The sequence below is a fragment of the Falco biarmicus genome, chromosome 7 (genome assembly GCF_023638135.1).
Source record: "Falco biarmicus isolate bFalBia1 chromosome 7, bFalBia1.pri, whole genome shotgun sequence".
NCBI classification, from domain to species: Eukaryota; Metazoa; Chordata; class Aves; order Falconiformes; family Falconidae; genus Falco; species Falco biarmicus.
In genome coordinates, this window is record NC_079294.1 from 53,228,249 (window position 1) to 53,255,380 (window position 27,132).

At 38.3% G+C, this 27,132-nt stretch overlaps 1 protein-coding gene across 5 annotated transcripts in view; it reads right to left on the bottom strand.

The window, feature by feature from the left end:
* The window catches only part of ENTREP2 (endosomal transmembrane epsin interactor 2), a 145,832-nt gene that overhangs the window by 40,777 nt on the left and 77,923 nt on the right, over nucleotides 1-27,132 (bottom strand). For all 5 annotated transcript variants that reach the window (XM_056346848.1, XM_056346851.1, XM_056346846.1 and 2 more), the window contains 2 exons: nucleotides 15,298-15,408; nucleotides 5,544-5,675 (listed from right to left, as the gene is read on the bottom strand). In XM_056346848.1, coding sequence (XP_056202823.1) covers nucleotides 5,544-5,675; nucleotides 15,298-15,408 — 243 coding nt within the window. The remainder of the gene's footprint in view (nucleotides 1-5,543; nucleotides 5,676-15,297; nucleotides 15,409-27,132) is intronic.

Genomic DNA, 27,132 nt, shown 5'->3' on the forward strand with positions numbered 1-27,132 from the left:
CAGCTCATATTTTTCTTTTAGGGATTTTACTTTAAGTAAAAAAGTTACATTTTTACTGTAAGACTGATATTATCTTTTCCTCTTCAATTAAGTTATTAAGACAAAAGTAAGTCTGTGTAAGATTTAAGTGGAAGAGAACAAATGGTTTCTAATATTTCATCCCATAAAAATCATTTTTCAAAAATCATGAAGTATTAAAAGTAATGTCCTGAGGCAAATTTTCTCTTATAACAGCATCCCCTCCTACATTTTTAAAACCATCATATATCTTTGTCCTGGTGACGAAGGACACAGAGAAGGCAGAATTACTGAACAACTTCTTTGCTTCAGTCTCTACTGCTGCCAAGGCCAGCCCTCAGGAATCCCAGCCCCTGGAGGCAAGAGGGGAAGTCTGGAGAAAGAAAGACTCTCCCCTTGGTCAAGGAGGATCACGCTGGAGATCACTCCAGCAAACCTGACACCCACAGATCCATGGGCCCCAATGGGATGCACCCCGAGTGCTGAGGGAGCTGGCAGATGTTATTGCCAAGCCACTCTCCAACATCTTTGAAAGGCCATGGAGAATGGCAGAGGACTGGGGGAAAGGTCACTCCAGTGGCAAGAAGGAGGACCCGGGAAACCACAGGCCAGTCGGCCTCACCTCCATCCCTGGAAAGGTGGTGGAACAGCTCATCCCAGAGGTCACCTCAAAGCATGTGGAGGAAAAGGAGGTTATCAGGGGTAGTCAACATGGATTCACCAAGGGGAGCTCATGCCTGACCAGCCTGATAGCCTCCTTTGATGGAATGGCTAGCTGGGTTGATGAGGGGAGAGCGGTGACTGTTGTCTACGTTGACCTCAGCAAGGCTTTTGGCACTGTCTCCCACAACACGCTCACAGGTAAGCTCGGCAGCGTGGGTTAGAGGAGCGGGCAGTGAGGTGGGCTGAGAACTGGCTGAACGGCAGAGCTCGGGGGGCTGTGACCAGCGGTGCAGGGTCACGCTGGAGGCCTGTGGCCAGCGGTGTCCCCAGGGGTCAGTGCTGGGCCCAGCCTTGTTCAACTCCTTCACCAGTGACCTGGGTGGAGGGGCAGAGCGTGCCCTCAGCACCTTTGCTGGTGACACCAAACGGGGAGGAGCGGCTGCCCCCCCAGAGGCTGCGCTGCCCTTCAGCGAGACCTGGGCAGGCTGGAGAGCTGGCGGAGAGGGACACGGGGAAGTGCCACCAAGGCCAGCGTAGGGCCCTGCCCAGGGAGGGACGGCCCCACGCAGCAGCACAGGCTGGGGCTGCCCTGCTGGGGGGCAGCTCTGCGGGGAAGGGACTGGGCTGCTGGGGGACAGCAGGGTGCCCACGAGCCAGCAGTGTGCCCCGGTGGCCAAGGGGCCAGCGGTGCCCTGGGGTGTACGAGGAGGAGCATGGCCGGCAGGTGGGGGGAGGTGACCCTCCCCTCTGCTCTGCCCTGGTGAGGCCGCAGCTGGAGCCGTGCCCAGTGCTGGGCTCCCCGGTTCCAGACAAGGAACTATGGGAGAGGGTCCAGTGAGGGGCTACAGAGATGATGAGGGGACTGAAGCGTCTCCCTGATGACAAAAGGCTGGGAGAGCCGGGGCTGCCCGGCCTGGCGAGGAGAAGGCTGAGAGGGATCTTCTCCACGCACACAAACACCTGACTGGGGTGTCAGGGGGACGGGGCCAGGCTCTTGGCTGTGGTGCCCAGCGACAGGGCAGGGGGCAGCGGGCACAAACTGGGACACAGGCAGCTCCAGCTGGGTGTGAGGAAGAACTTCCTTCCCTGGAGGGTGGCAGAGCCCCGGCAAAGGCTGCCAGAGGGGCTGTGGAGTCTCCTTCCCTGGAGACATCCCAAACCCACCCGGACGTGACTGCGCAGCCTGCTGGAGGGGACCCTGCTGTGGCAGGGGTTGGGCTGGGTGGTCTCTGAGGTCCCTTCCAGCCCTGACTGTCCTGTCATTCTGTGATTTTTGATTATAAACACAAAATCTCCTTAAACTAGAGTTCATCTGAACCCATTATCATTCACATTCATGAAACTGGACCTAACAGTCAATTGGCAGGAGTGAACAGCGAGTTACACACAGAACCGTAACATGTTTCTTTGTATGCATCTTGATTTACATTATTATTGATACTGCTTGTATGGGATATGAAGTTCAGCATATAAAGTGGCTAACACCAAGTCTAGTTCCACATCAGCTGAATTCAATCTAAGAGTGAACTTTGCTGTTGAAAGAGGTGACTCAGAAGGAACAGGCGAGCAGGTGCTCCTTTGGGCATCTTGGCTATAGCACTTCACTACCAAGCATGTGAAGACTTGGAATGTCAGTAATCCCAAAGGTGGATCTGTGTGTCAGAAGAAAGCTTAGATCTCAGTGCCAGATTGTTTTCACTAAAAGCCCAGTGCAGACGCTGTGGGGTTTGGGGCCAGATCAGTTCACAGAACAGATTCATTCTGTGATGACATGACTGCTAAATCCAAACCAACAAACTCCATGGCAGGAAACAGCCAGATATAGAAAAGCAGATTAAGCTGATACTAGTGAAACCACACCTGAAGTGTGGCCATCATCTCATTTCTGTATATTTGATTCTTAATAAACCTTTGTAACTCTTTTTACTAATTTTGTAAATAGGTAAGTTTTGCTTTTACCTTCATTTGGCTTGAATTAAGTCAAGTAATTTCCTAACGTAGGATGGAGCTGTTCTAGAAGCATGGTTATCGTTAAAATCAGGATACTGAGACAGTGACATTCTTTAGCAACACAGAATATTGACACTGAGTACCCAGAGGAAACCAAGGAACCTTATGTTCAGGAGTTATTAACGCAGGAAACTGCATAAAAAAAACACATCTGCTGGTGAAAAACAGTAACCAGAAAGTCTCTCCACTGTAAAACAGGGCAGATGGGTCAGACCTGGGTGCCTGCAGATCTTAATGGTAGTTTGTCACATCATGCAACTGTGCTATTTTTACTGGAGCTGTGCAGACAAGAATACAAGTATAATCTGTAACATAATATTCTGCTGAAATTTCACTATTTAAATAATCACAGGAATTAGCACTTATCACAGATCACACATTCAGCCAGCTTCTGCAATCAATACTCAATTTATGTATGTACATATATGTGACCATAAATATTGCAATGGTAATTTTCATGTCCCCATTAAAATGTCTGGGTGGTTCATTCAGGGTTTGAAAGGAAGAAACAGGCATTGATTTACAAAGGAGTATAAAGAGATGACAAAAACAAATTTTAAAAAAATTTAGAAATTTTTCAAAGCAACTATAAAAGGAAACACCGCTCAATATCAATGCAAGGCATGATCCCGACACAATTGAGCATACACAAGACCAGCAGCCACTGTTATTTTCCTTGTCCTGTTTGACAGACTGGGAACAAGATCAGTTGGTGATATGCGTGCAATTTTCCTGTTCACAATGCAAGTCACATAGCTGCTACCACCAAAAAAGCACAGATGACTTTAGAGGAAACATGAGATTATTACCGCACCCTCAGTGAAGAGGAGTGTGAAACCTACATAATGTTATACATAAAGGTGTATAATCTTAACTCTGGTACTCTACTTTCTCTCCCTCTGACTTCCCAAACAATGAATACAATTGAGCTTTTGGTACTAAAACATCTGTTCTCTTAAAATCACATTGTAGTTGTTAATTGCAATTAAAGAAGGAGAGTCTTAACACTGGCAGTTGTTTAACTAGTGAGCTGTAATCTGTTTTTCTTAGGGGCTTAGTAGGATGCCGTTCTTAAATTTACAGCCAGGAATCCAGAGCTCTCAAAGCCAAAAAGAAAGCAAAGGTAGAATTATAACTGAAAGTTTAAGAAGGTTTCTGAAAAAGTTATTTTCCTAACTACCTTCTCTTCATTGAAAAATTCTGAACATAATTAAAGCTGCACTCAGGCTATACTCATAGGAACTCCTGTGTTTAAATCTGCTAGTGCAAGCAGATATGTCATCAATTCCTTTTATAAAAGACTGAGTTACATTTTAAAAGAAATTTTATTTTGTGCTTCTATTCTGATTGCTGTATTGGTTAGAAACCTTACCCTGATTTCCAGCATATGTCACTTCTACTCACTTCATATGCTGACAATGTCCTCAAAGATAAACAGTTCTTTTCTCTCTCATTAAAGTTTACTCTACTGACATATTTGCAGCAAGCAACCATATGCTCCCTCAAATAGGATCAGCAAGTCAGCTTTTTCTGTACAACAGGTTCATGGTTTTGCATCTGTCATACTTTGAAGAATGTCTTTCTGAGAAGTTATTTTCCTGCATTACCTTCTCGTAACTGAATAGAGTTCTGCATTTAGCATTCTGAGTAGCAGTTAATTATGTTTTGACCAGCAACGTCAAGTTATGCTTCTTCTCCACATCGTAAATTCCCACTACCCAGTAGGTTTTTGCTCCCATAGTCTCTTTTATCATCATCATTAAAATCTGAGGCAGAGTTTTACTTAATTTTGGGGCCATATCAAATCGTTTTAATTTCTACCTTATCCTTCTTACTTAGTAGTTGTTTTTTTCTTTTTTTTCTTTTTCTTAACAAAGCTGAAGAATATTTAGATATTTATTATATACTTTTTGCAGGATTTTTGCCTGTTCTGAACTTCAAAATATAGATTCAAATATCAGTTTTCATTTTCAGACCTCAGCCTTTAGACTATAGTCTAAATCTCCAAAATAATAGTCACATTGAATTTCACTACTATATTAACTTTATTAAAATATATACTTTGAAATTGAGAGCCACGGACACAGAGTTGATCTGTTGATCTGTAAATTAAACCTAAAATGAATCTGTATTTGTCTCTCAGGCTAGGGTTCTTTTCCCTGACCAATTCTTTCATGGATTCCTTAACACCATGTCCTGCTAGTTTGGTGACAATGAATGAAGCAATGATGTCGGCAATGTCACTAGGATATAACTCACTCATACAATATTCTTAATAATTGCTCTCAATATTTTATCTGGGTAGTTGTAATACAAAATGCTGCAGGATTTGAACTTACAGTATTGCAGAGCAGTCTATAAGCATACTTCCAGCAATACCCCGAAAGAACACTTACTAGTCTCTCCCCAAGTAACTTCCATCTGAAATACTAATACATTGTTTTAGCAGTCCCTCATGAAATACTCTATCATTCTGCTAATACTTTGTGTTTCTTTGCAGTCTACCATGACATTACTAAACAATGCCAAGCACCACCTTTGATTCTAGCTTTCTTGAACAGCAACATGAAAGACATGTCCTTATACCTTCCAGCATAACAAATTGTAACTCCTGTTTCTTAAATAACCTCTACCAAAATAGTTATCTATACAAATACAGATTGAGTGTGTAACATAAAACCATTTTCATGCCTAAAAGCAGTAATTCTGTTGAAGATATTTTTCTTTTTTGCATGTAAGAGTGTACGAACACAGAAAACACCAGGTACTCCTCCCTTCATCCCACATTTCTGTCTTGGTATGTACTCATTACTTAAAACTGCAACAAACTGTTAATTTTTCTCACAACCCACCTTTAGGGTCAGTCTCACAACATTGCACTCCTGCAGTGGGTTCAGTTTCAGCGTTTCTCCCAAGTTACTGCAGCCTGATGTTTGATGCTGCATTTCACAGCACACACAGACGCCATCACTGTCAAATTTAATCTGTGGAAGAAAAAAGAAAAGTCATAGAAAGTATAAATCAACAGAAATCCACTTCCCAAAGATTACGTTTACACTTATTGTGACAGTAATTACTACTAAATGCAAAAAGATAATCTCTGTGCAGAATCCCCTGAAGCAGAAGGTCTTCCACTGGCCAATATAAGATATAAACCCAGGTAAAATACAGAAAGACAATACCAAAGAAGAGTTACTTTCTATGCCTCGTTTTGAAAAAAAATTTGCCTTCCAGAGGCTGATGAAACCAGAGTAACTCTACTGAATAAATATCAAATCATAGTCAATGGGTAAAGACAAAGACAAAAAGATGGGGGGAAAAAGTCAGAAAATACATGAAGCTGTCATGAACACAGATGTAACTTACATATACATGGAAAAATAACAACAAAAGAAACTGTGACATATATTTGAGAAAAAAGAACACAGCATGAAGAAAAAGTGGAGAGAAAGGTACATGTCATCTCACATATATGTTTACTTTGGAAAAGGTTTGCTCTCTATTTTCCAGTGTTCAGATTGCCTGGAATACAATAAGCATTCAATGTTTTCACATTTTAAAAATCATTACGCATTCTATTCTTCAAAGACCTGCATTAAAGCACTCCTTGCTAAAGATTACTGAAACCCAATAATTCTCAAAAAGTAATCTATGAGTGACCCTACAATAGTCCTGTTCAGCTCAATGAGATATTTATTATACTTCCTCACTAAAAACAACCAACAAAAAAACCAACAGAAAAATCATAGCAATGTTTATATTTCTGCTTCCTTCCAACACAGACTTTTTTAAACCAAAATTTAACTCCATGCACTTTTTTACCTCACCTGTTAATGTGAGCTGTCATTGCTCTAAAATTTCTTGGTAGGGTATTTCTGTGCTTTTCCCATTCCCATTTCTGCAGGTTATTTAAAGGACTAATAATGGGATACAATACCTTACTTCTCCAGGTCACTAGTTGCAATTCAAGCTGTTAGTATTGAGAAAAGTAATTGGTATCACATGGGAGTTCCTTGAACTATGAGTTTAGAAATATCATATCTCAGGTTTCTATACCCCAATAACCAGTAATAAGAATGACACTCGTGAGAAACTTCCACAACTTTCCATGCAAAGAATAAAAGATTCAATGCACTATTCAGACATACTCAATCAGTCCTGTATTCCTCCAAAGACAGAACTACAGTGGCTGGGTGCTGAGATCTGAATTGCCATGTTACTCTTTCACATTTAAAAAATATAAATAAAATAAAGTTTTAAATTTTCCAGACACAAATGCAGAAAAAAATTGCTCATGTAAATACGCATTTACTATTTTTAATTCAAATTCTCCCTAGGATGTGGCCAACTTCCTGAAGCAAGGCAGAGAGCAGTGTTCCTTGTAGAATTACCTCGCAGTGTTATATGTAGAATCATTTCAACAGAATGTTTTCTTACTGGTTAAGACCTTAAAGAATGTTTAAATTGTTCATACAATCTTATAGCTACATAAAAAATACACATATTTGAATAGTGTCATCCCTATCAGGCTTACCTAGTACTATCTGCTTACATGCTGGTCATCAGAGCAGCAGTTGGACGAGCAGAGATATGAGTCCATTAAAAAAACGTAATAAACTTTACCAGATGAATGAATGCTTGCCATATACAGTGATGAAGGCATGCTCAGAGAAGTATGATATCTCAGTGGGCTTCAATTGCTGAGACTCCAGATTGCCCTCTAGCCAGTACAATTTGTAAAAGGCTTTAAAAAAATAAATTTACATTTAAAAAATGTAAATCACACTATTTCCCATATATTCAAAGGCAGTACTGGAAATAATTTTCTATGGCAACCCACAGAGCCTTACCCTAAGCCATAGACACTGAAAGAAATAAAGAAAAAAAAAAATAGTTTGAGCACCTTTATAATAGTTGTGGTGGTTTTTTTCTAATTAGCATATAATTTAATTCAAATTATTGCTTTAACAATTTCAGACAGGTTCTTTTCAAATCTTGTAATCTTTCGATATTCTTTTTCAAAAAGTTAAAGATCTGAGCAAAACACAACTACAGGTTTCATGATCAGATAACCTCAGCTATTCAAAACAATCAAAAATATAAACCACTAAAAGCCACTGGGGAGGTCTTGCTCCTGAACCTCTCTGGAAACAGTGTCAATCATTAGACAAACGCTACAGAGAAAGTTCAAAACTTACACTTTGAATTGAGAGATTGAGAGCTGTGTCAGGCTCAGCGGCCAGAGTGCTACAGCACAGCCACTGCACTAGCACCAGGCATGCAGCAAATCGATAGTGCCTGCAGCTGCTAGAAAGTTTCTATGAGGAAAATGGATTTCAGACAAAGCTATCTACTGCAAGATTCTCCATCTATGAGAGATTCTCAATTAATTCTGAAAGATGTGATGGAATCCTCCCTTTGCAGTGCCCAGTTAACTTAACTCTCCCTTTAATTCAGTTCTTAAAAATAGTTGAGAATTGTTTACATGGAAGTTCCTGCAAAACACAGGGACACCTTAAAAACCTGGTGCATATCCAAAACCATCTAAGACTTGCAACCACACTGCAAAACAAAACGCTATTTTAATCTCAGGTATATGTTTCTGGAAAGCTTTTAACAATTTGCCCTGTTGCGTACCTTTTCCTTCAAATGTCTGTGCAATGGCATCTTGGCTAACTTGTGTTTCTGGAACGGGCACAGTACAAGAGGCCGAGCATGTCGCTGCGTTCCTGCTTGCGATAATACAGCAGCTGAAAGCAGTCCGGAGCCCTCGTGCTCCAGAATGCTCATCCCTGCCCTACTCCTGTCTCACACTTGTGCAGACAGGATTAAGAATTCATACAGCTATCCCACCACCACCTAAACAGTGTCAAAATTAGATTTTCTCCTCATGTGTGGGAGTGGTTTATTTTCAGTCCAGGTCAGACCTCACTGTGTGGCTTCCTAAATACAGACAGTAGCACAAACAACAGAGCTACATCGGTCCAGGGAGGAGCTGGGATTATTCCTTCCAACTGCAAGGCTAGAGTTTGCCAGCCTGAGACACAATTGCATCAGCAGTGCCTCTAAAGCCATGTTCTTCCTCTTCTCTCTGCCGTGTTTAAATTTCTTTTTGATTGGCAGAGCTCAGGAATAAAGCATCATCCACTTCATCCCCTGTACATACTCCCCACTATCCCGCACATATTTGCATCCCACTTTGTGATTCTTACTCATGCTAGTAAGCATAGTCAGCAGTCACAGTATAGTTTGTGTACTTTCATAGCTATGACCATTGCATGGTACACCTCATTCAAACCATATTTAAGATTTGAAACATCAGCCTAAGCTGCCTATATGCATAAATTGTCTTTAAAGTTTATTTTGTCTTGCCAAAAAGCAGTACTATTACTTCAGAAGGGATGAAAACCATTAAAATCTGACTTTATGTAGCAGAGAATCAAAAAAGTAAAGGATCCTCCAACAACAAAGAACAAGGAGAACTTCAGACTTCTTAAAAATACATATATACGCACACCCAAATAATGTTACATTATGTTACAACATAGCACATATATGTACATAGTACAACATACAACAAAGTAACAAAAATATGCGCAGACCAGACTTTTCATCTGTATCAGTCAAAAGAATTCTGCCTAAGTATTCTGTCTGTGTCTTAACAAAGAAGAAATTACTGCCGAGTGCACACACATTATTAACAAAAAGCGCAAGTTAGGGATGAAGTAACAGCATTACTCTGCATTTCACCCTTTCCCTACTACAAATGTAAAAATTCTAGTAAAAAAAAATTTCTTCTAAATTAACCTTCAGGGTTTGGTTTTTTGGGGTTTTTTAATAGAGAACATAAAAACAGCAGGACAAAATTTAAAACCAAAATATAAAAGTTCAAAAGTTAAAAATAAGGCAGCGAAGTGCAAGAAAGCTTCCCTGGTATGTTTATAAGAAGGAACTCGGATCAATTATAGCAGCTTATGCAAAAAGAAAGAGCAGGAGGATCCAGTAAAGAATAAAGTTGAGTGGTAGGGAAATAGCAACAGAAAAAGCTGACAGGCAAATAACGAAAAAACCCAACATATACTTTCCTGGAATTTTAAAAATTGTTTTTTGGTATGCGTAGAACTGAACACAGCTACAGCACAAAATGGAATACAAAGCAACCTCAGTTCTGGAACCGGGCTGTGCCATTCATCTCTGTGTGAACCTGCACTGGCTTTGCTTTTCTTGTCTATTCCAGGTGAACATAATTTGGGAGAAAAGGAGCCTTCCTTTATATGCTACTATAACCACAGGCCAATTTCCGCTGTACAGCTGAAAAATACATTATAAACCATCTTTCTGTACAGACACTACTGCTACTCTTCCGAATAATAAGCAGCTGTAAATTTGATTAAAACTAGATCATTTATTTGTAAAAGAGTAAGGGACTTACAGTGAGACAGGTACACCCAGTAAAGACAAATAAAGACTAAGAAATAAAACATCACTAACAGAATTCTATCTTGTGTTGTAACAGAATATAAATTAAAATACACAGATTGCTCTACCCACGTATGTTAAACACAATTTTTAGAAATTATTTTTGAAGAAGAAAATTATAAGACAGAAATATTGTTTCTCATACACACATTAATGAACAGCTTGAGTGTGTAACTGCTCTGTACGCAACCTACTCTCACTGACTTAAAGCAGTATCTTGACGTTTTGGCTGCAGGATCTACAGCTAATCATGGGGAAAAGATTCCAATTAAATTTTCATAGCAAGCCATTAAAGGTACTGTCAGCGTTGTATGTTGCTAAGCTGCAGGATGAAGAGCACAAATACTAAATTCAACAATTACACATTCAAAATGCTAACATATGCTGAGCACATTTTTCATATTCACACAAAAATATATATTGTGGAATCTACAACAAATCCCCAGTGTTTAAAGCCAAATAAAACACTTGTGTCTTATCCTTCTTCTGCAAAAAGCTACTCTACATGTAAAATGCTTCTGAATTTGAACTCCACAATACAGTAGATACCATTATCACTTTTAAAGCCACATATTCAGCATGAATGAGTTTGCCAGAAATACTACAAGTAAAACAGAATTTATTTTGAATTTGACTTTTGTACTGTATCTGGAAACTAACTAGTATATTTTTGTCTGGTACAGTTACATGGGATCTCAAACTGCGTGTCTACAAAAGATGAATTTTGACTCCTAGAGCTGCATTGCCATAAATGTGTATCCTAGAAGGCAATCAAAAGATTTGGAACTCTCTGATAACATACACTCAGTCACATAGCACTGGACTGCACAGATTTACAACACTGAAGTGAGCCATCTAAGGATTTAACATGAAATAGAAGCTCAGAACAAGCTGTTAAGGAAGTGGTATTTTCCCTTTTTGAGTGAAGAACAGTAATAAAGTAATTAAATGTGTTCAACATAAGATGTTACCAAACTAAGTCAAATCCTGCGCTTAATCATAAAGCAGTGTTGTTCACTACAGTGCATCTCTCCCAGTGGGTGGTCTACCAGAGCAGAGCTCTGGAATTTCATACATATGAGCACTTCAACGTGGCAATATAAAATGTATTCATGTGTGAGTCCCCAACCTGACTGAAACGTGATTTTGTGCAAGGAAAAACTAGAAAGTAAAGTCTGGGCAGAAGAAAGTGTATTTTTTTGGAAATAATTATGATATGATAATCAGGCACAATGAAATTAAGTTGCTCTCATCTAGTACGACACACTGTGGCAAAGCTACTGAGTATTTCATCAGGCTCTGAAAATTGAAACCAGCAGTTTGAACATTTGCTTTATCTTCTTTTGCCAGCTCAGTGTTTTACTAGTCCAGAGGAAAATTTGGAAATTCCATTTGCAGCAGGAATGAAAAGCTCTGGAAACTACAAATGAAACATAACTGTTGGCTTTTCATTTACTAGCAAAGTACACTGGCTCTGGAAAATACGCAAAACACTATTTGCAAGATTCTTGCTTAAAGTGACAGTCTTCCATGAACCTGGAGAAACAAGCAAAGGTTTCCTTTGAATTCTGTCACAAGAGCACAGATGGGGAAAGCACCTGCCCAGGAAGCTCCTACATGCCCACCCACCAAACTCCTAATCCCCAAATGCCCATCCAAGGGCAAATCCCCCTGCGAACGCCTCTGCCTGCCAGCTGAACCCATTTGTTTGATACCATGCCTTCCCCTCGCTGTTGATTAGAACAAGACTGGAGAAGGCAAGGCGAAGGAAGGAAGGAAGGGAGGCAAAATAGACAGTTAAAGAACCCAAAGCTATTTTATAGTTCAGATCAAATGTGGTCCCATGAAAATCACTGAATCTATGATATTTTGTACAACACTCCATTTCCAAGTAGAAAACATCCCAAACAACTGAAACATATTTTGAAAAGCTGAAGAACAAAGAAAGAAAAACAATTCTTCCTGAAACAGCTTCTCTTTCTTCTTCTAAATTTCACCTTATCTGAAATTAATTTATTCCTTTTAATTTTCACCCACAGTCTGAGAATTCAACTGCACAGCTCGGTCACTGCTTATTTCCACAGTAGTCTTCCCATCAGAAGTGGTGATTCTGTCCAAAACTAAGAAAAGACATGGGGCTCATAACCAGGACAGGCCACTGAAACCAGTAATGAAAAGACTAAAAAGAGGTTTTGTTGTCTTAGGTTTCTGTCTTGGTAGTGAACATAACCACTGGCTGGAACCAGTGCTTTGTCTATGAATGTGCTAATTAAGCAGAATTGTGCTTATTTCAACTTTCTGTCCCTGCAATGCCACTTCATTGATTCTCATTAACTTGGTTTTCTTCCTTTTGTCCTACACTTCTACTACAGCTTGTATTAGGAGAAATTAAAATGGTCCCTTTCATTAATCTGCAACTTTCTGCTTGGTGCAAAGATCTATGAGGAATCCTAACACTGACACATTACCACAATACACCCCAGAACAGAGATCACATACAGCTAGGTGGTACTATTAAATAGTAGTGTCAACAAGCACATACACGATCACAGTTATCAGTAGTGTGAGTAAGCAACTGAATTGTAGGCTTAGGGGTTTCTCAGTGGGCTTTGTTGAGTAGCCCTGCTGCTAAAATGGCAGCCTAACAGAAACTAGAAAAGCAAACATACACAGCAAGATCCACGCATGCACTAAGCTGCAACACAGCATCACCAACAGCACTGGTTTTACTACACACATTCTTCTCCACCTGGGACAAGATTTGCTGTTTAAATTCTATTCACACAGCTTACTGGACATCTGTCAAAATCATGACAGCAATGACACCGGTTACTACTGAGTCAGAGGAGAAAAACTGCACACACAAGTACAAATGTCTCCCCTCAGCCACGTACACATACACACACTTTTTTTTTTTTCAATTTTTCAAGTCAAATGTCAAAACCCATAAGTAGTTAAAAACATGCTGGTTCTCAAATAATTTATGTATCATACAGTGCAGAAATTCTAGCAGATTTTGCCAACAAATTAAACAATGAGCTACTGAGCAAAGAAGAGGTAAATTCATGTTTCCAAAATTCCAGTGTTCCTCGCTTTTTATCCTTTTGGACATTGATACTATCCTACATAAGAGCTGTGGCACAATGGCATTGCTTGAGAATGTGGAAAACAACATATCAACCAGCAGCAGAGCATGATACCTAGACATAAGCCCAAGATAGTCATTACAATGATGCTCCAGGTCAAAATACTGCATTTGAAAATTTTAACAGATAGGTCGCACGATATAGTTACCCAGTTGCATCATATAGTTAGGAAAGCATTCATTCTGAGAGACTATTATTCTTTCTTCCATGAAGATACAAAGCTATTTTGTAAGTCTTCAGGGCAAGTTCTGATATAAACGCAGACCCTCAAAGTAACTTCTAAACTAAAGTCCTAATAGCAAAGCAAGGATCTCAAAAACAAATTAGCAAGGCTCACTTCAAAGATCTTCCACAAAAAATACCTATGATACTTCTTGATTTTAATGAAAAAAAATCAACAAACCCAACAAAAGGCTATTTTCCCAAAGCTTTCCAAAGGACAGCATGCATCTCATAACAGCTCCAGGTTCCACCAGTTGATTTTTCCAGCTCAGCAGCATGATTCCAACTCCCCATCAAAATGAGAGCCAGGAACTTTATCAAGAGTTTCCTAGATCAAATATTTTATAATGAAAACCTTCCCTTCCTCTCTTTGGGTCACTGCTGGTTTTCTACTGCCTCAGCTATCTGGCTCCATCCATCCAGTTCTATAAAGCCCCAATCACTTGGAAATCTCAGTCACTGCAGAAAGCTTAGCAGAATACCCAAGCTCTTGGAGACCACCTGATTGATGGAGCTGCAGACACCCCCTTGTGAAACAGGACGAGTGATAGGAAAACAGAACACAGGCTTAAAAGCTGACTGAACAAGGTGAAGGCATGTGACAGGTCACACCCAAGTGGCTTCCCGTTCTGTATTTTTCATATGCCTTTTGAAATATTTGCCAAAACATTTTATATTATTTTAACTTCATTTCATTAATTTTGTTATGTGCAAACAGCAGCCTGAAGGGTTTCACTGGACGAAACCCTTAGAACAAAGGAGTAAAGCCAACGGCTGAACAGAAGAGGTGCACAAGCATTTTGTGGTAGTCACCTGCTGGCATTAGAGAGAAAAATGTCTTTTTAACATTCAAATCAATGTCTTGGGGTGCATAAGTGCACATATTCCTAATACTTGATGAATGTTATGAGTGCATACTCATACAGTTTAAACAGTTTGATTGGTCTACTGAGAGCCAGATTATACTAAAAAGAACATTAATGCACAGCCATAAACATTCTCCAGTCCATTTGTCAATCTTTCAATTTAATGTCAAGTGTTTCCTGATGTTATGGCAAGGGGGACATAAAATTTTTTTATTATTTACTGTAAATCAGAGATTTCAGACATGAGTTTTTTTTCTATAGACATCTTCATAAGTTTAAGTCAGAAAATGCGTTAAGACTTTAATGTATATGTACTTTTTTCCTGAAATAACAACATAAAGCCTTTAGGTATACCGTACTTTTAATAATTTAGAGCATGCCACATCATGATAATTTTTATTATTCTGTATTTTATTAAACACAAGTAATACAAATTTGCTTTGGAAATTAAAAAAAGAACTAATTTAGGTTGGCAAATAAAATATTAACATACGCATACCAAAACATTACTATCAGTATGTCTGTGAAATAAACTGGCAGTATAAGGAGGTACTGGATGAAATCCTGACACTGCAGGCATGGAATGGTAATCACTACATCGCTTTCACGTGGCCTGTATGCCACCTATTCTAAGTGTCATTTGTACCATGACGTGGAGAAGAAAGTCTTTCTATTATACCAGTTTGCTTTTTGAGGTGACAAAACACTGTAAATACATTAGCATTTTAAGTCTCAGACTTGTCCCAACATTATTTTTCACCTTGTAATGCCTATAGATGGCTCTACTGAACACATACTGTTCTGAAAATCAAAGGAATATGTGTATAAAACCAAACAAAAAAGAAAAATAAAATCCATTGGCCTTTATAAGAGACTTGTTTTTCATTACTCACCAACTGACATCCTTCCAGGGACTTCACCAGCTGAGCGTTCTGACAAGAGAGAATGGAACCAGCCAAGTTCAGCATTACGCACACTGCAGACAGCAGCATGAAAAAGGTTATCTGGAAAAAAACCAAACAGCCTATTATTCTTCACTGCACGAGACAAACAAGAAAAAAATATGATTTAGATGTTCAGGAACTTCCACCCTGTCATACAGTTACATGAACTTATTCATTTTAAAGAAACAAGTATACTATTTAATCTGACAATACAGAATAGAATCATTGACTTGTTTAGGTTGAAAATAACTTTAAGGTCATAGAGTCCAACCGTTAACCCAGCACTACCAAGCCCACCACTAAACTATCCCTAAGTGCCACATCTGCCCACCTTTTCAACACATCCAGGGATGGTGAGCCCACCACCTCCCTGCACAGCCTGTTCCAAAGCTTGACAACCCTTTCAGGGAATAAATTTTTCCTAATACCCAATCTAGACCTCCCCTGGTGTAACTAGAGGCTATTTCCTCTTGTACGGTCAACTTGTTACTTGGGAGAAGAGACTAACACCCAACTGCTTATTAACTTAAACAGTTAACGGAACTTCTACCAAAAATAGGAAATTGATTTCTTTTTATTTGTTTTGTTTATTTTTTATGTTGTCGATATTTCAATTGCTAACCTTGCACTGCAAATTTTCTTGGAGTAAATCCACATTATTGGTTATATTATAAGCTTTTATGAACCATAGACAAGTTCCTGAAAAATCGCATCTTTAAAGAAACCCTGATTGCCTTACAGAAAGGAGTAGCCAGGTGTGCAAATGAACATCAAAATTTGTTTGATTCCCAAAAAAATGTAATCATCAGTAACTAATGTCAGGTTTATCTATCTTTACAGCACTTTCTCCATATGAGCATTCATTAATGAGAAAAATTCTATGTGCATTTCCAAAGTAACCTCTTCCTGTTGTCACGCACAAGACAAGAGAGAAGGATCCAGCACTGTCAAAATCATGGAACAGCTCTTAGAATTTCTGTTTTTCTAAGTCTCACAATCTGTAGAGAAGCTGCGTTTAAGTGACAGCCACCAGTGACATGGTCACAGATCAAAATACTGAAGCTCTCTTGCACACTTGTCTTCCCAGTTTTGCTATTTTATGCCTCACTTCTCAACGTCCTGGGCAAAGCATCACCTAACTGGGCTGGGCACATAGTTAGAAGGGAGATCTTGGGTCCTACACAAGCCTCTGGCAACTACGTTGCCTCCCACAGAGAGCACAAGGAGCCTAATAAAAGCAATTTAAATATTTCCAGTATCCGTCCTTAACGCTTCTCAGCTAAATACCAAAAAAGCTTTCCACTGCAGGAATAGGACACACCTGTTACACTGTTGTCACAGCTTTTGAGGTGAAGTTCACCACCATGCTGGGAACCACAACAGAGAAAAGGAGGCATAAAACCATCAATTACCACATTAACAGGCATTAAAAAAATATGTTCATGTGCTTAATGTTTTTATCACAAATCAGTCTTCTCTAGCATTGGCACAAGTAAGTTAGTAAAGATAAATATATCTACCACTCTTCAAAGGAGTGGTCGTTGTGGATTATGATGGAGAGTCAACACATTATGAAACACTGACGTTAGATATGTTATTCACGAAATTAAGTTTGTCTAATTTCCACATCAAAATTTCAGCTGATTTGTGAGCTACTGAATGTTTGCTCTAATGGCTCATTGCGGCATACTTGCAGGAGCAGTATGAAACTATTAGGAGGGAGTATAAAATGCAGTTAACCCAATTACCAAGGGTAAGAGCTTACACTGAAGAAAACACAGAATTCAGTGTCAGACACTGAAGGGCTATGACATCTTATTGCTGCTTTAAAACTACAGTATTTTGTTCTTTACTTTTCTATCTATGACGTATAAACAAGATAAAATATTCCTACAATTCAGGAAGATGCATTAATATCACGAAGCTCCAAAAGCTTTAGAGCTACCAAGAATTAGTATGTAAACAAAAATCAAAGCCAACTGATTTATTATGACATGTTAGCAGAAATAGAAGTCAAAGCTGATACTCTATAAAACGCACTCTATAGAAGAAATGTTAATAGGACTTCCTACTTAAATGTTACCATAGTCCTAAACTAATTCTACAAAACTAATTAGTTCTGCACTGATGCAATGACTGAAAATGATATAACAGCTCCCAATTTGAGATGTCACCTCGCACCTGAAATAACAAACTAGCTTAATTGTCTTCATGACCTTAGACTGCTTATTTAAATTTTTCCAGTAACTTTGAGCTGCCGGTTACATCAAACAGTTCTCCTGGCCTTCTCATAATTTCTGTCTTTAAGAGTAAAACTATTTAAATATCAAGTCTTCACAGCAGTTTCTATTTAATCATCAATTACATTGTTTCCCTGCAGAAGTCTCAACTTCCATGATCATATGATTATATGATTCTCTCCCAGAACATTTCCCAGGCTACTCCACCATCACAAAGTCAAAAAGCCTGATGCAAGACTACAAATCTCAAAACCAACCCCCTCCATCCAAATTATTAAAAGAATGCTGGTGAATTTTATGTCGGTGTCATGGAATTTCAGCGTTTGAGTTTAATACAGGTAAAGCTGGTCTCTGAAATTCCTACCATAGCATCAAAACCAGTTACAGCGTTAAAGACAGGGAACAACCTTATCTTTCCTATTATTCTGCCTATTCATGAATCACTGCCTCAATGAAAGTTCAGCAACTGGATCACACTAACAAATTCTCCAAGTTTTTTCAGATTCCTTCCCAGTCAAAGTTTCTGGCTTGCTTCAATTCTAGATTTACATGTACAGTTGGACTGTCAGTAAAATGGCAATGTCAACACAAAATCTTTTTGCAGAGTGGTTTGAAATTCATCGATGAAAAATCATCTTCAGAAGGGTACGTGTTATTTTCGCCATTTGAATTTTGGCAACGGTCTAGATTCATGCTATTGTTTTCTTACTAAACTTTTACAAAGTTTCAGTTTTCCTTATCAGTTATAAACAAAAATGTTGTATACATCAGACTGAATAAATAATTAGTAAGTAAACCGATTAATGAAGAACTATTTGTGATTTTGTCTTTAGCTAACTATGATGTCACTTTGTTTCAACAGTGCCCTGGACAATTCACCACGATTTTGTTCACAGTCTTAGGACTATACCAAGACATCTGATGTAGGTATCTTTCCCCTCTGTGCTAGAAGAGTTAAACTTCCCAAAACTTCAGAGAAAAGTAAAAAATAATTTTACAACTCAACTAATTTCTCAAGTGATTACTCTGTATTCCTTCAGAAAGCTGGCTGAATGCACAATGTAAGAAAGGCTGCACTGGTCCCGTGCTATGGCAGAAGATCTGAAGAGCCGTCCCAGAATATAAGGAAGGGCAGAGCCAAGGAGGCTCCACTTTATACCCCCTCACAGGCAAGAAAAATCTGGCTTTGATTTGCATTACTGAAATTTTCAGACAGAAGAACATTAACTTAAAGCAGGAATGATGCTAAGAGCAACAGTACTCAACATTATCCTTCAAAAGAGTAAGAATCAACCATAGGATTCTTCTGGGGTTTTTTTCCTGATACAAATGTTAGTAGTAAGACCTGTTACGATATTGTAAGACTGAAATGATACAGTACAAAACAAAAACAAGAGGGTGCCAAATCTCTTTCACTTCCTCCTACTGAGCGAAAGAAAGAACTCTTTAGGAACAGAACACAGAAATTCTCAACCATAATGCAGCTTATGCCGGTGGAGAATGACAAAACAAGAATTTTCATATCGATATAAAACAGAAGTGGAGTAATATGCCTTCAAGGACTAACCAGATTGCCAGCCACCAATATTTATGAAGCTTACCTTTCTACTAATAAAAATAAATGCACTGGCTTATTTCACTCCTTCAGCAGCAACAACAAAGAAAACAGAAGAGAGATGCCAGATGACACACAGTCCTGCTGTTTACTCTGCCCACAACACATTCGTACTTAACTAACACAACTGCTTTATCTCCTCCCCTTTTGTGCTATCTTGTAAGCATAAAAAGGAACATAAAGCGTTACAATGACTATAGTGAAAGAAAAAATTATCATAATTCACATTTCTTTGAATAATAAGTAAATACATACTCCACATATTTATACTTTTAAGCATTTTTTCTAGAGCATTGCAAATGCTTTGAAGTGATTCCACTGTGTTTTGCTCGCAGGCAAAATTTACTATCTATCTAAAGATACATGTCTCAGGTAGGTACATTGCCTTTTAAGATAAAGAAATGAAGCACATTGAGTTATTTCATAGACCTGTCACCCCCAGAGACTTCTTTGCTAGGTCAAGTATGTATACAGGTCTTCATATGACTGATCAGACCACTGAACGAAATATAAATAAAAGGAAAGACAAGCAGGATCACAGAAGATTTTTCTGTGTTCTTCAACAAAATGACCATCTCATTAATTCAAAGGTGATTTACTTCTGAAACAGAGGGGAAACGCTGCCTTTCAGCCTTTCTATGTGTCCTTAGAAAAAGGGCATCCTGAATACAGTGGCATTCAGGATAACCTCTGCTTCTGAGTTATTTGAATTGAATGACACCAAGAAAGAGCCCCCACTATGCACGACTCTACAAATGGAAATACTGCACTCTGGGATTCTAACAAGGAGACTGTTAGCAGCCTCTGGCCCAATACTATCAATTCAACTGTAAAGTACATATGCATTCCTCTGTAAATTTTCTTTTAACATGATCTCTCTGGCAAACAACGAGGATTACTAGAAAGGATGATCCCAATCAAAAGAAAAGGGTTTAATTATTATGAATGCTCTGATAAGCCTTAATTATTTCTGCAGTATCAACTGGATGCAAAATATTTTGCAAAATACTAAGAGATACCATAGCATACTATGGTATAAGTAAGATGGTACATAGGGTACATAAAGAAAGCAGACTAAATTTGGTAAGGAATTAAGCCACTTAAATATTCCAGACATTGGTTTTAATTGAACTACACATTTCTGAAATCTGTTTTAAGTATAAATAAGCAAAGTACATCAAGAATAAGTTTTTCTCATTGCAGTCCCAACATGCACGCTTAAGAAGTGCCACACCATACACATCTGCACAGAACAATAAACCAGTTCTCACCATGCCTTTACAAGGGACAGCCCATATAAGGGACCTTCCATATTGAAACAAACAAACAAATAAATTATTTAATCCCTCACCCTAATAGGTTATGTTATCTTTCCACTACAAAGGAAGTTATTTATAGTCCTATTTTCAGTAAAATTCATAAAAATGACTCTAGAAATAAATAGAGAGTACCATGGAAATCATTAAGACTAGAGAGGCCTGAATATACTGAAAATGTCTGAAAACACAGTGCAGTTACTACTAATTTTCCCTACTCTGATCACTGTTATTAATTTTTCACATTTCTGACACAATGCTATTTTTGATAACTGAATAAAAATATTTACGGTGTAATTTGGAAAGCTTCATCACTGGACTATACTAAAAATGAGGAAAAAACTTTCACAAACATCACTTCCTAGTCATGTCACACCAGAATTTTCTCCAATGTTCTCAACTTTCTTAAGAGGACAAAAGTCTAAAAATGTATGTGTATATGTGAAAATATGTAAATATAATTATTTTACAGACTGCATACGCTACCAGAAGAACGTTTCTTCTATCAATGTCATAATTCTGCCTTGTATTTTTCAGTCACCATAGTCTGAGCAATAAAACATGAAAAACTAATCTGAAAGACATCTATATTCTCCAAAACTCACTTGTTGGACACTAATACTCAGATTAAATCAGTGTCAAAATGTTTGTTAAATCACATTGCAAGAGAACACACACGGACAATTATACTATGCTTTAGAACACCATCCAAGGCTCTCACCGTGCAACCTCTTTCAGGAAGGAAGGATTTCCAGCAGCAATACTGAAAAAGTTAGGCAGTCTGTCAAAACAGAGAAACCCCCCTAGAAAAGTTCTGATGTGCAACTATGAAAATGTACTGCATTTGCATTTTATAGAACAAAAATACAAATCAACAACTATCTTCATGGTATCTTGATTATTCCAATACTGGCCATTCATGCCTTTTCAACAACAGAAACTTGGTACTTTAATACTAAAAACCCTCACAGAGATATGATGAGGACATATTTTAGTTTAAATCTATCAAACGCACATTTAATTATCATCACTATATTGCCTGACAGTCTGAAGTTGTACGAAACCTGCATCTACACTGTTGTCTGGATGCTTCCAAGATACGAAGCGTTAAATTAAAAGTCACCTATAATGTAGGTCCCTCCCCACCATGCTTTCTAAGTAAAACAGTATGCGAGATAATCCATTTTTACATCTCTATATAAATTGGTTTTGTTACCCTTATTAGATCCTTATTGTCCCGGACCCACTAAAATAATTTTACTGACAACTCAATAAAAGGGAGATATCGGGGGGTGGGTGTGGGTGTGGGTGTGTGTGTGTGTGGGGGGGTGTCTGTGTGTCTGTGTAAAAAAAATGCATTTCAGAATAATCAACTGTTCCAATTTTCTTTCTTCTCCCTTCCTATTCCCCCTGTAATTATACTCCAGCAAAATACTGCAGCAGCAATACCTCCATGACAAAAGTAGTTTATGCCAACTTCATTCTTATTTGAGCAACTACTTCAGTTCTCAAAAAGCAGGAAGACTAGATAAGGTCTTTGTGGAAGACTGCTCTTGCATCATACCTGAACTTGATTAAAAGGCACTATGGTGTCTTAGATCTGCTGCAATGACAGAAGAGCTGCCCACCTATGGACAGAATATCCATGCTTGGGTCTTGGGTAGAAGAGACTAAAAATGGCTTGCAATTGTATGTTGCCAAAAGGTCACTATTAAAATTAAACTTATATAGTCTAAAAATGCTAACATAGGACATTTATGGTACCTTCTCTATTCTCATCAGTGGTCTTGTGACTGGTGGTTAAAGAGTACAATGTCTCTTCAAAAACATTTAATATTAAAATGTTCAGTCATGGTCAAAACCTCTTTTCTGATGATAACTACAGCTATACTTGAAATTACATTTTGAAGAAACCTTAACTTCTGAAGAATATAGAAAAACAGTCCTAAAAATAAATCAGTTATTCTATGAGTACTGTAACAAATGAAGCCTGGCTCCCTATGAAGTTTGGTTTCAACCACATTTCTTGTTCACATTGTGTTCTTCAATGTTTTCTTACCACCTCTCCTCTTAAAGAGTCTCACATGCCTTTTCCTTCCATCCTCCCATTGTCCTGCTACCTGCACCGTACAAGAAACACCACAGGTCCGTGCCTAGCTCCAAATGGCATGTGCTGTCTGACCAGCGCAGCTGTGCCTGGCAGATCAGTTAGCCAAACAAAAAGGTATTCCAAGTCATGCTTCAGCTTTTCCCTTAGTGGGAAACACTCATTCAGGCTAGAACTTCTACTGAACTACCAATTTTATCTATAGGTCAATGATTTTCTCTCTTTAAAACCTATATTCTTACAGCAGATTTGGTTGCAATTGTTCTGTTCGCTCAAGCATTACTAGGGAGGAACAGCAGACAAAGAAAGAGACTTTGTAAATACTGTTTCTTTAGAAAAATCCTGGAAAATAGGTTGATACCCAGCAATTCAGAAGATCTGGGAATGTGGAAAGTCTGAGGATTCCAGGGCAAGAGGGGCTGCTAGTGCTAAATCTACACTTCAACATCTGTGGAGAACCAAGATTTCTGTAAAAATGAATAATGCTTTGACTAGAGCATGTCTGAAAAATTATTTTATTGTATCATAAGCTTCTCTTACCTATAACTCTGCTTTAAAGCATTTTTTGTCTGATTTTGATTGTAACATGGGACGATTGAAAAAGGTGAAGGATAATGAACCTTTTCAAGACAAGTGTCGTGTTGCACTGTGAATAGATTCACAATGGCAGCTCTCGGATGTCTCCGTCTCCTATGAAAACTTTGAGATTCCTTATTATTTCTCATAATGCAACACTTCTGGCTATAAGAAGTAGTGATACCTTACAAAACCACGTATGATTACAGATGAACACATTCTGGTATTTTATTGTGTTCAAAATATAGCAATTTTAAGGCAATTTTTTTAAGAATAGCAGACGGTATGGCTATAGCAATCTGAGACTAAGCACTTTTTAGGAGATTATTAGTATTCTCAGTGAGATTATTTGTGAATGTTTTTTCCTGTACATTTCTTAAAAGTAGATACGATATACCTGCTTTCAGAATGTCCCGAAGTAGATCATTTCAATTTTATGGATGCTACTAAAAAATAAAAGGGATTTACAGAACCTGATATATTATCTCTCTCCATTCTTTTTCATCACTTTCACTTTTGCCTCTTAATATTGCTTTTTTCTCCACAACTGGCCTCAAGTAACTTATTCTCTTTTGTTTTTACCATGATCTTTAGACTTCCTTTCATCTCATTTCCCAAAGGCACAGTTAAAATTGTATTACCTGCAAAACTGAAATCTTTAATCCTCAAGATAGGTGGCTCAAACCACCTTTTTGCCCTTATTTTCACTGTCTTTCACAACTTGTTCTTGCAGTGTCAGGAGGAAAAAGGAGGAGAAATAAAAGAACAACCAGCTCCAGCACACATCACAGTTTGTGACTCGCAACAGAAGACATTAACATTTCAGATTTTCTGTCAACATACAATTTTCTACCAAAAAGTAAAATTCATTGAAGTTTTACATCGAAGCCAAAAAAAAAAAAAACATCTCTGAGAAGCTATAGTGTGCTAGTACTACCCTAAAGCAGTAAGTTTAAGACACAGTTTCTTATACAAAAGGAGAAAAATCTAATAACCAGAGAACTTCAAATTCCATTACAATGATAATTCAGTATCGTCCATATGCTTTAAAAAAACAAAACAAAACAAAAAAACCCCACAAAACCACACAGGTAAATCTGCTAGTAAAACACATACCTTGGGACTCCTGACTGCAAAATTAACACTTGCAAAGTTATGGCCATCACAATGTCTGAATGTGACCATCACATAAATATTTATTTATATGTGTCATATTATAATCTAGAGAAAAACTAACAGACATTTTTAAGTTTCTGTAACTAGGAAATGCTCCAAAATTTACCAAATATGAAGTTGGTCAAAGCTTTCGTTTTAAGATCAAATAAGTCATTGGAAGAATGGACTACACCTCTGACGTGATAATACATAATTAAGACGGAAGGAGCAAAATTCTTAAAAAACCTGTAAGATTGTGAATGCCATGTATTGGTCATATACTCATACAGCACGTAATCATGTATTACAACCATTCAAGGCCAAAAAGTGTGTGCCTAATGAATATCTATATCCCAGCTTATGAACCGGCCCTTCCTTTTGTTCCATATTTGCACAAAGACAATACTACAGTGTTTCCTTTGAAGTGAGAAATCAAAGAGGTCCAAACTACAGAAGAATGGAGGTAGAAGGTGAATACATACAGAAAACTCTTCCTGAACTCTTGACCATTAGCAAATAACTCTGGTTTCTTCTCTATGTTATTAATATTCACTTTTTTGATAATTCTGAATCCTATCCTCCTCTAGTACCACAAATTACCCAGTGATGATCATCAGAGCCCTATCAGTGAAATCGATCAGAGGACAATTCCACCAACAGAAGCCAAATCCCCACAGCTCTCTGTAAAGATTGTGCTAAATAAACACGCAAATGGCACCTCCAGTGACAACTGTCTGTGTGCGTCCAGGCTGGAGGCTTTTGTCAGTACCAATACTACACACACTGAGACCCAGCACAGTTACCTCTGCACGCTGGATGAGTATCTACCCAGTGGTCTCATACCAGGATTTGACATCGTCCAAAATTAATTGATGCCTACAGAGAGGAGCACCTCTAGATCTTTCAGGTGGGGAAGGAACGAGTTAGTATGTACTTTGGAAGTGCTAACTCCCATGCAGGTAATGTTTTCCCGATAACCCATGCCTGAAGCGATGCGTCAAAACTGTAGGCATGAAGTTTAAGATAAAAAATGGTTAAACTAGCTTCCTTACCACAGGTTCCATGATCTCAGTATAAGCTGCCTCCAAAAAATACTTCCTTTGTTCTAAACCTTGCCATTTCATTTGGTGACACCTTTTGCTAAGTAAAATTATGAATAATTATGCCCTATTGACCTTTTCTGGGCCCGTAATGCCTTTTGTAAAATTGGATCTGTTTTATTCAAGACAGAGTTGTCGTACTTATCACTATTCCCATCACCTTTCTCTTACTCTTTCCCAATAAGGTAATTGGAACTCCATTCAGCATTGAATAAATGGGTTTAAACTATAAGATACATAACAAGATATTATGGCTTGTGCATTTCTTTCCTAGTAACATCTAGCATTTTATGCGTATTACTGAATGACAAACATTGAACTTCTCCATCAAACAGCACTTATCATAATTCAGCTCCTAAGTCCTTCTGTATCATTTAGCTCACCAGCAATGAATCACACGCAGGATACTTAGCACAAACATTTTTGATGTAGCAACACATATGTACAAAGCAACACTGGAAGGAAATGACACCAGAGGAACAAACAGATTTCACTGGGTAGCAGGTCTGTCTCCTAACTCTGGCTCTGCTAATGACCCCTGCTTGGCCTCAAGCAAGCTTCTTCAGCGGAATGCCTTTTCCATCGCTGTGAAGGAAGAACTTCGAGCCTGTCTAACTTAGTACATACCATCATGCATCTGACCATAGTAACTATTTGCATACAGTATGAATCAAGAATTTATGTACCAAATACATAAATCAAGAGCTCCTTCAGATTTCTGCAGGTCCAAACTTGTAAGCTTGAGCTTGGTTAGCTTCAAAACTTTCTTTTGATGATGTGTTGTATCTTACTGTATCACTTCTTATGGGCCAACACCTGTTCATTTTGCTGACTAGAGCACACATACAGCATTGCTCCTTTACGAAGACCCTTAAAATGTTTGAAGAAGAAGTTTCAAGGATGAATAAGCCATTCCAAAATGAGCTGTCTTCCCAGGAGTAGTTTGCACTTTCACTATGAACTGAATGTCAAAAGAAGGCACAACCTCACATCAAGTGCCACTGTATGAAAACTGACTCATTGAAAACTTCAGCCATAAGCAATTATTTCAAATATGTAGCATCCCTGCTTTTTCAGTCCCTGATACCAAGGGGCTGCACATACCTTTATGCCTGCTATATGGAAGAAAATCAGCAAAGTGTAAAGTGAAATAAGTACAGCATATGAATAAATCAGGAGCTCAGTAAAAAGGAACAGCACACATTAACTACAGTTTGAAGAATGACTTACTGCTACAAAGGAGGAAAAAGTCTCTATCTGCAAAGTAATTAGAGTCCTCCAAAAGCGATGTAAATATTGTATCAGATGAAACCATATTTGTAAAACCAAGCTTTCTTTTCATTACTCACACTTTCATTTCGGACATATATATAGAACAGGATTTTCTTGTCATTGCTGGCATTTCAATCACTACTTCCCCTCACGGTTTTTCAGTGATTTCATAGTCGAGACACTAACACCTAGAAAATGTTACCTTCTGTGCTGATGAAACATATCATATTACTCAACACTGCGTAGCGTACTTTGAGAAGTTTCAGGAATTGACATGTTAAGCCTGCTCCTGCAAACCCACCGATCCTCTGTACTTGTAACACTGCATCTGTGTGATTTTTCCTGTTAATTCCTGTCCTGTAGTTCTCTGCAAGGTCATAAAGTAATTCTTGAATGAACATTT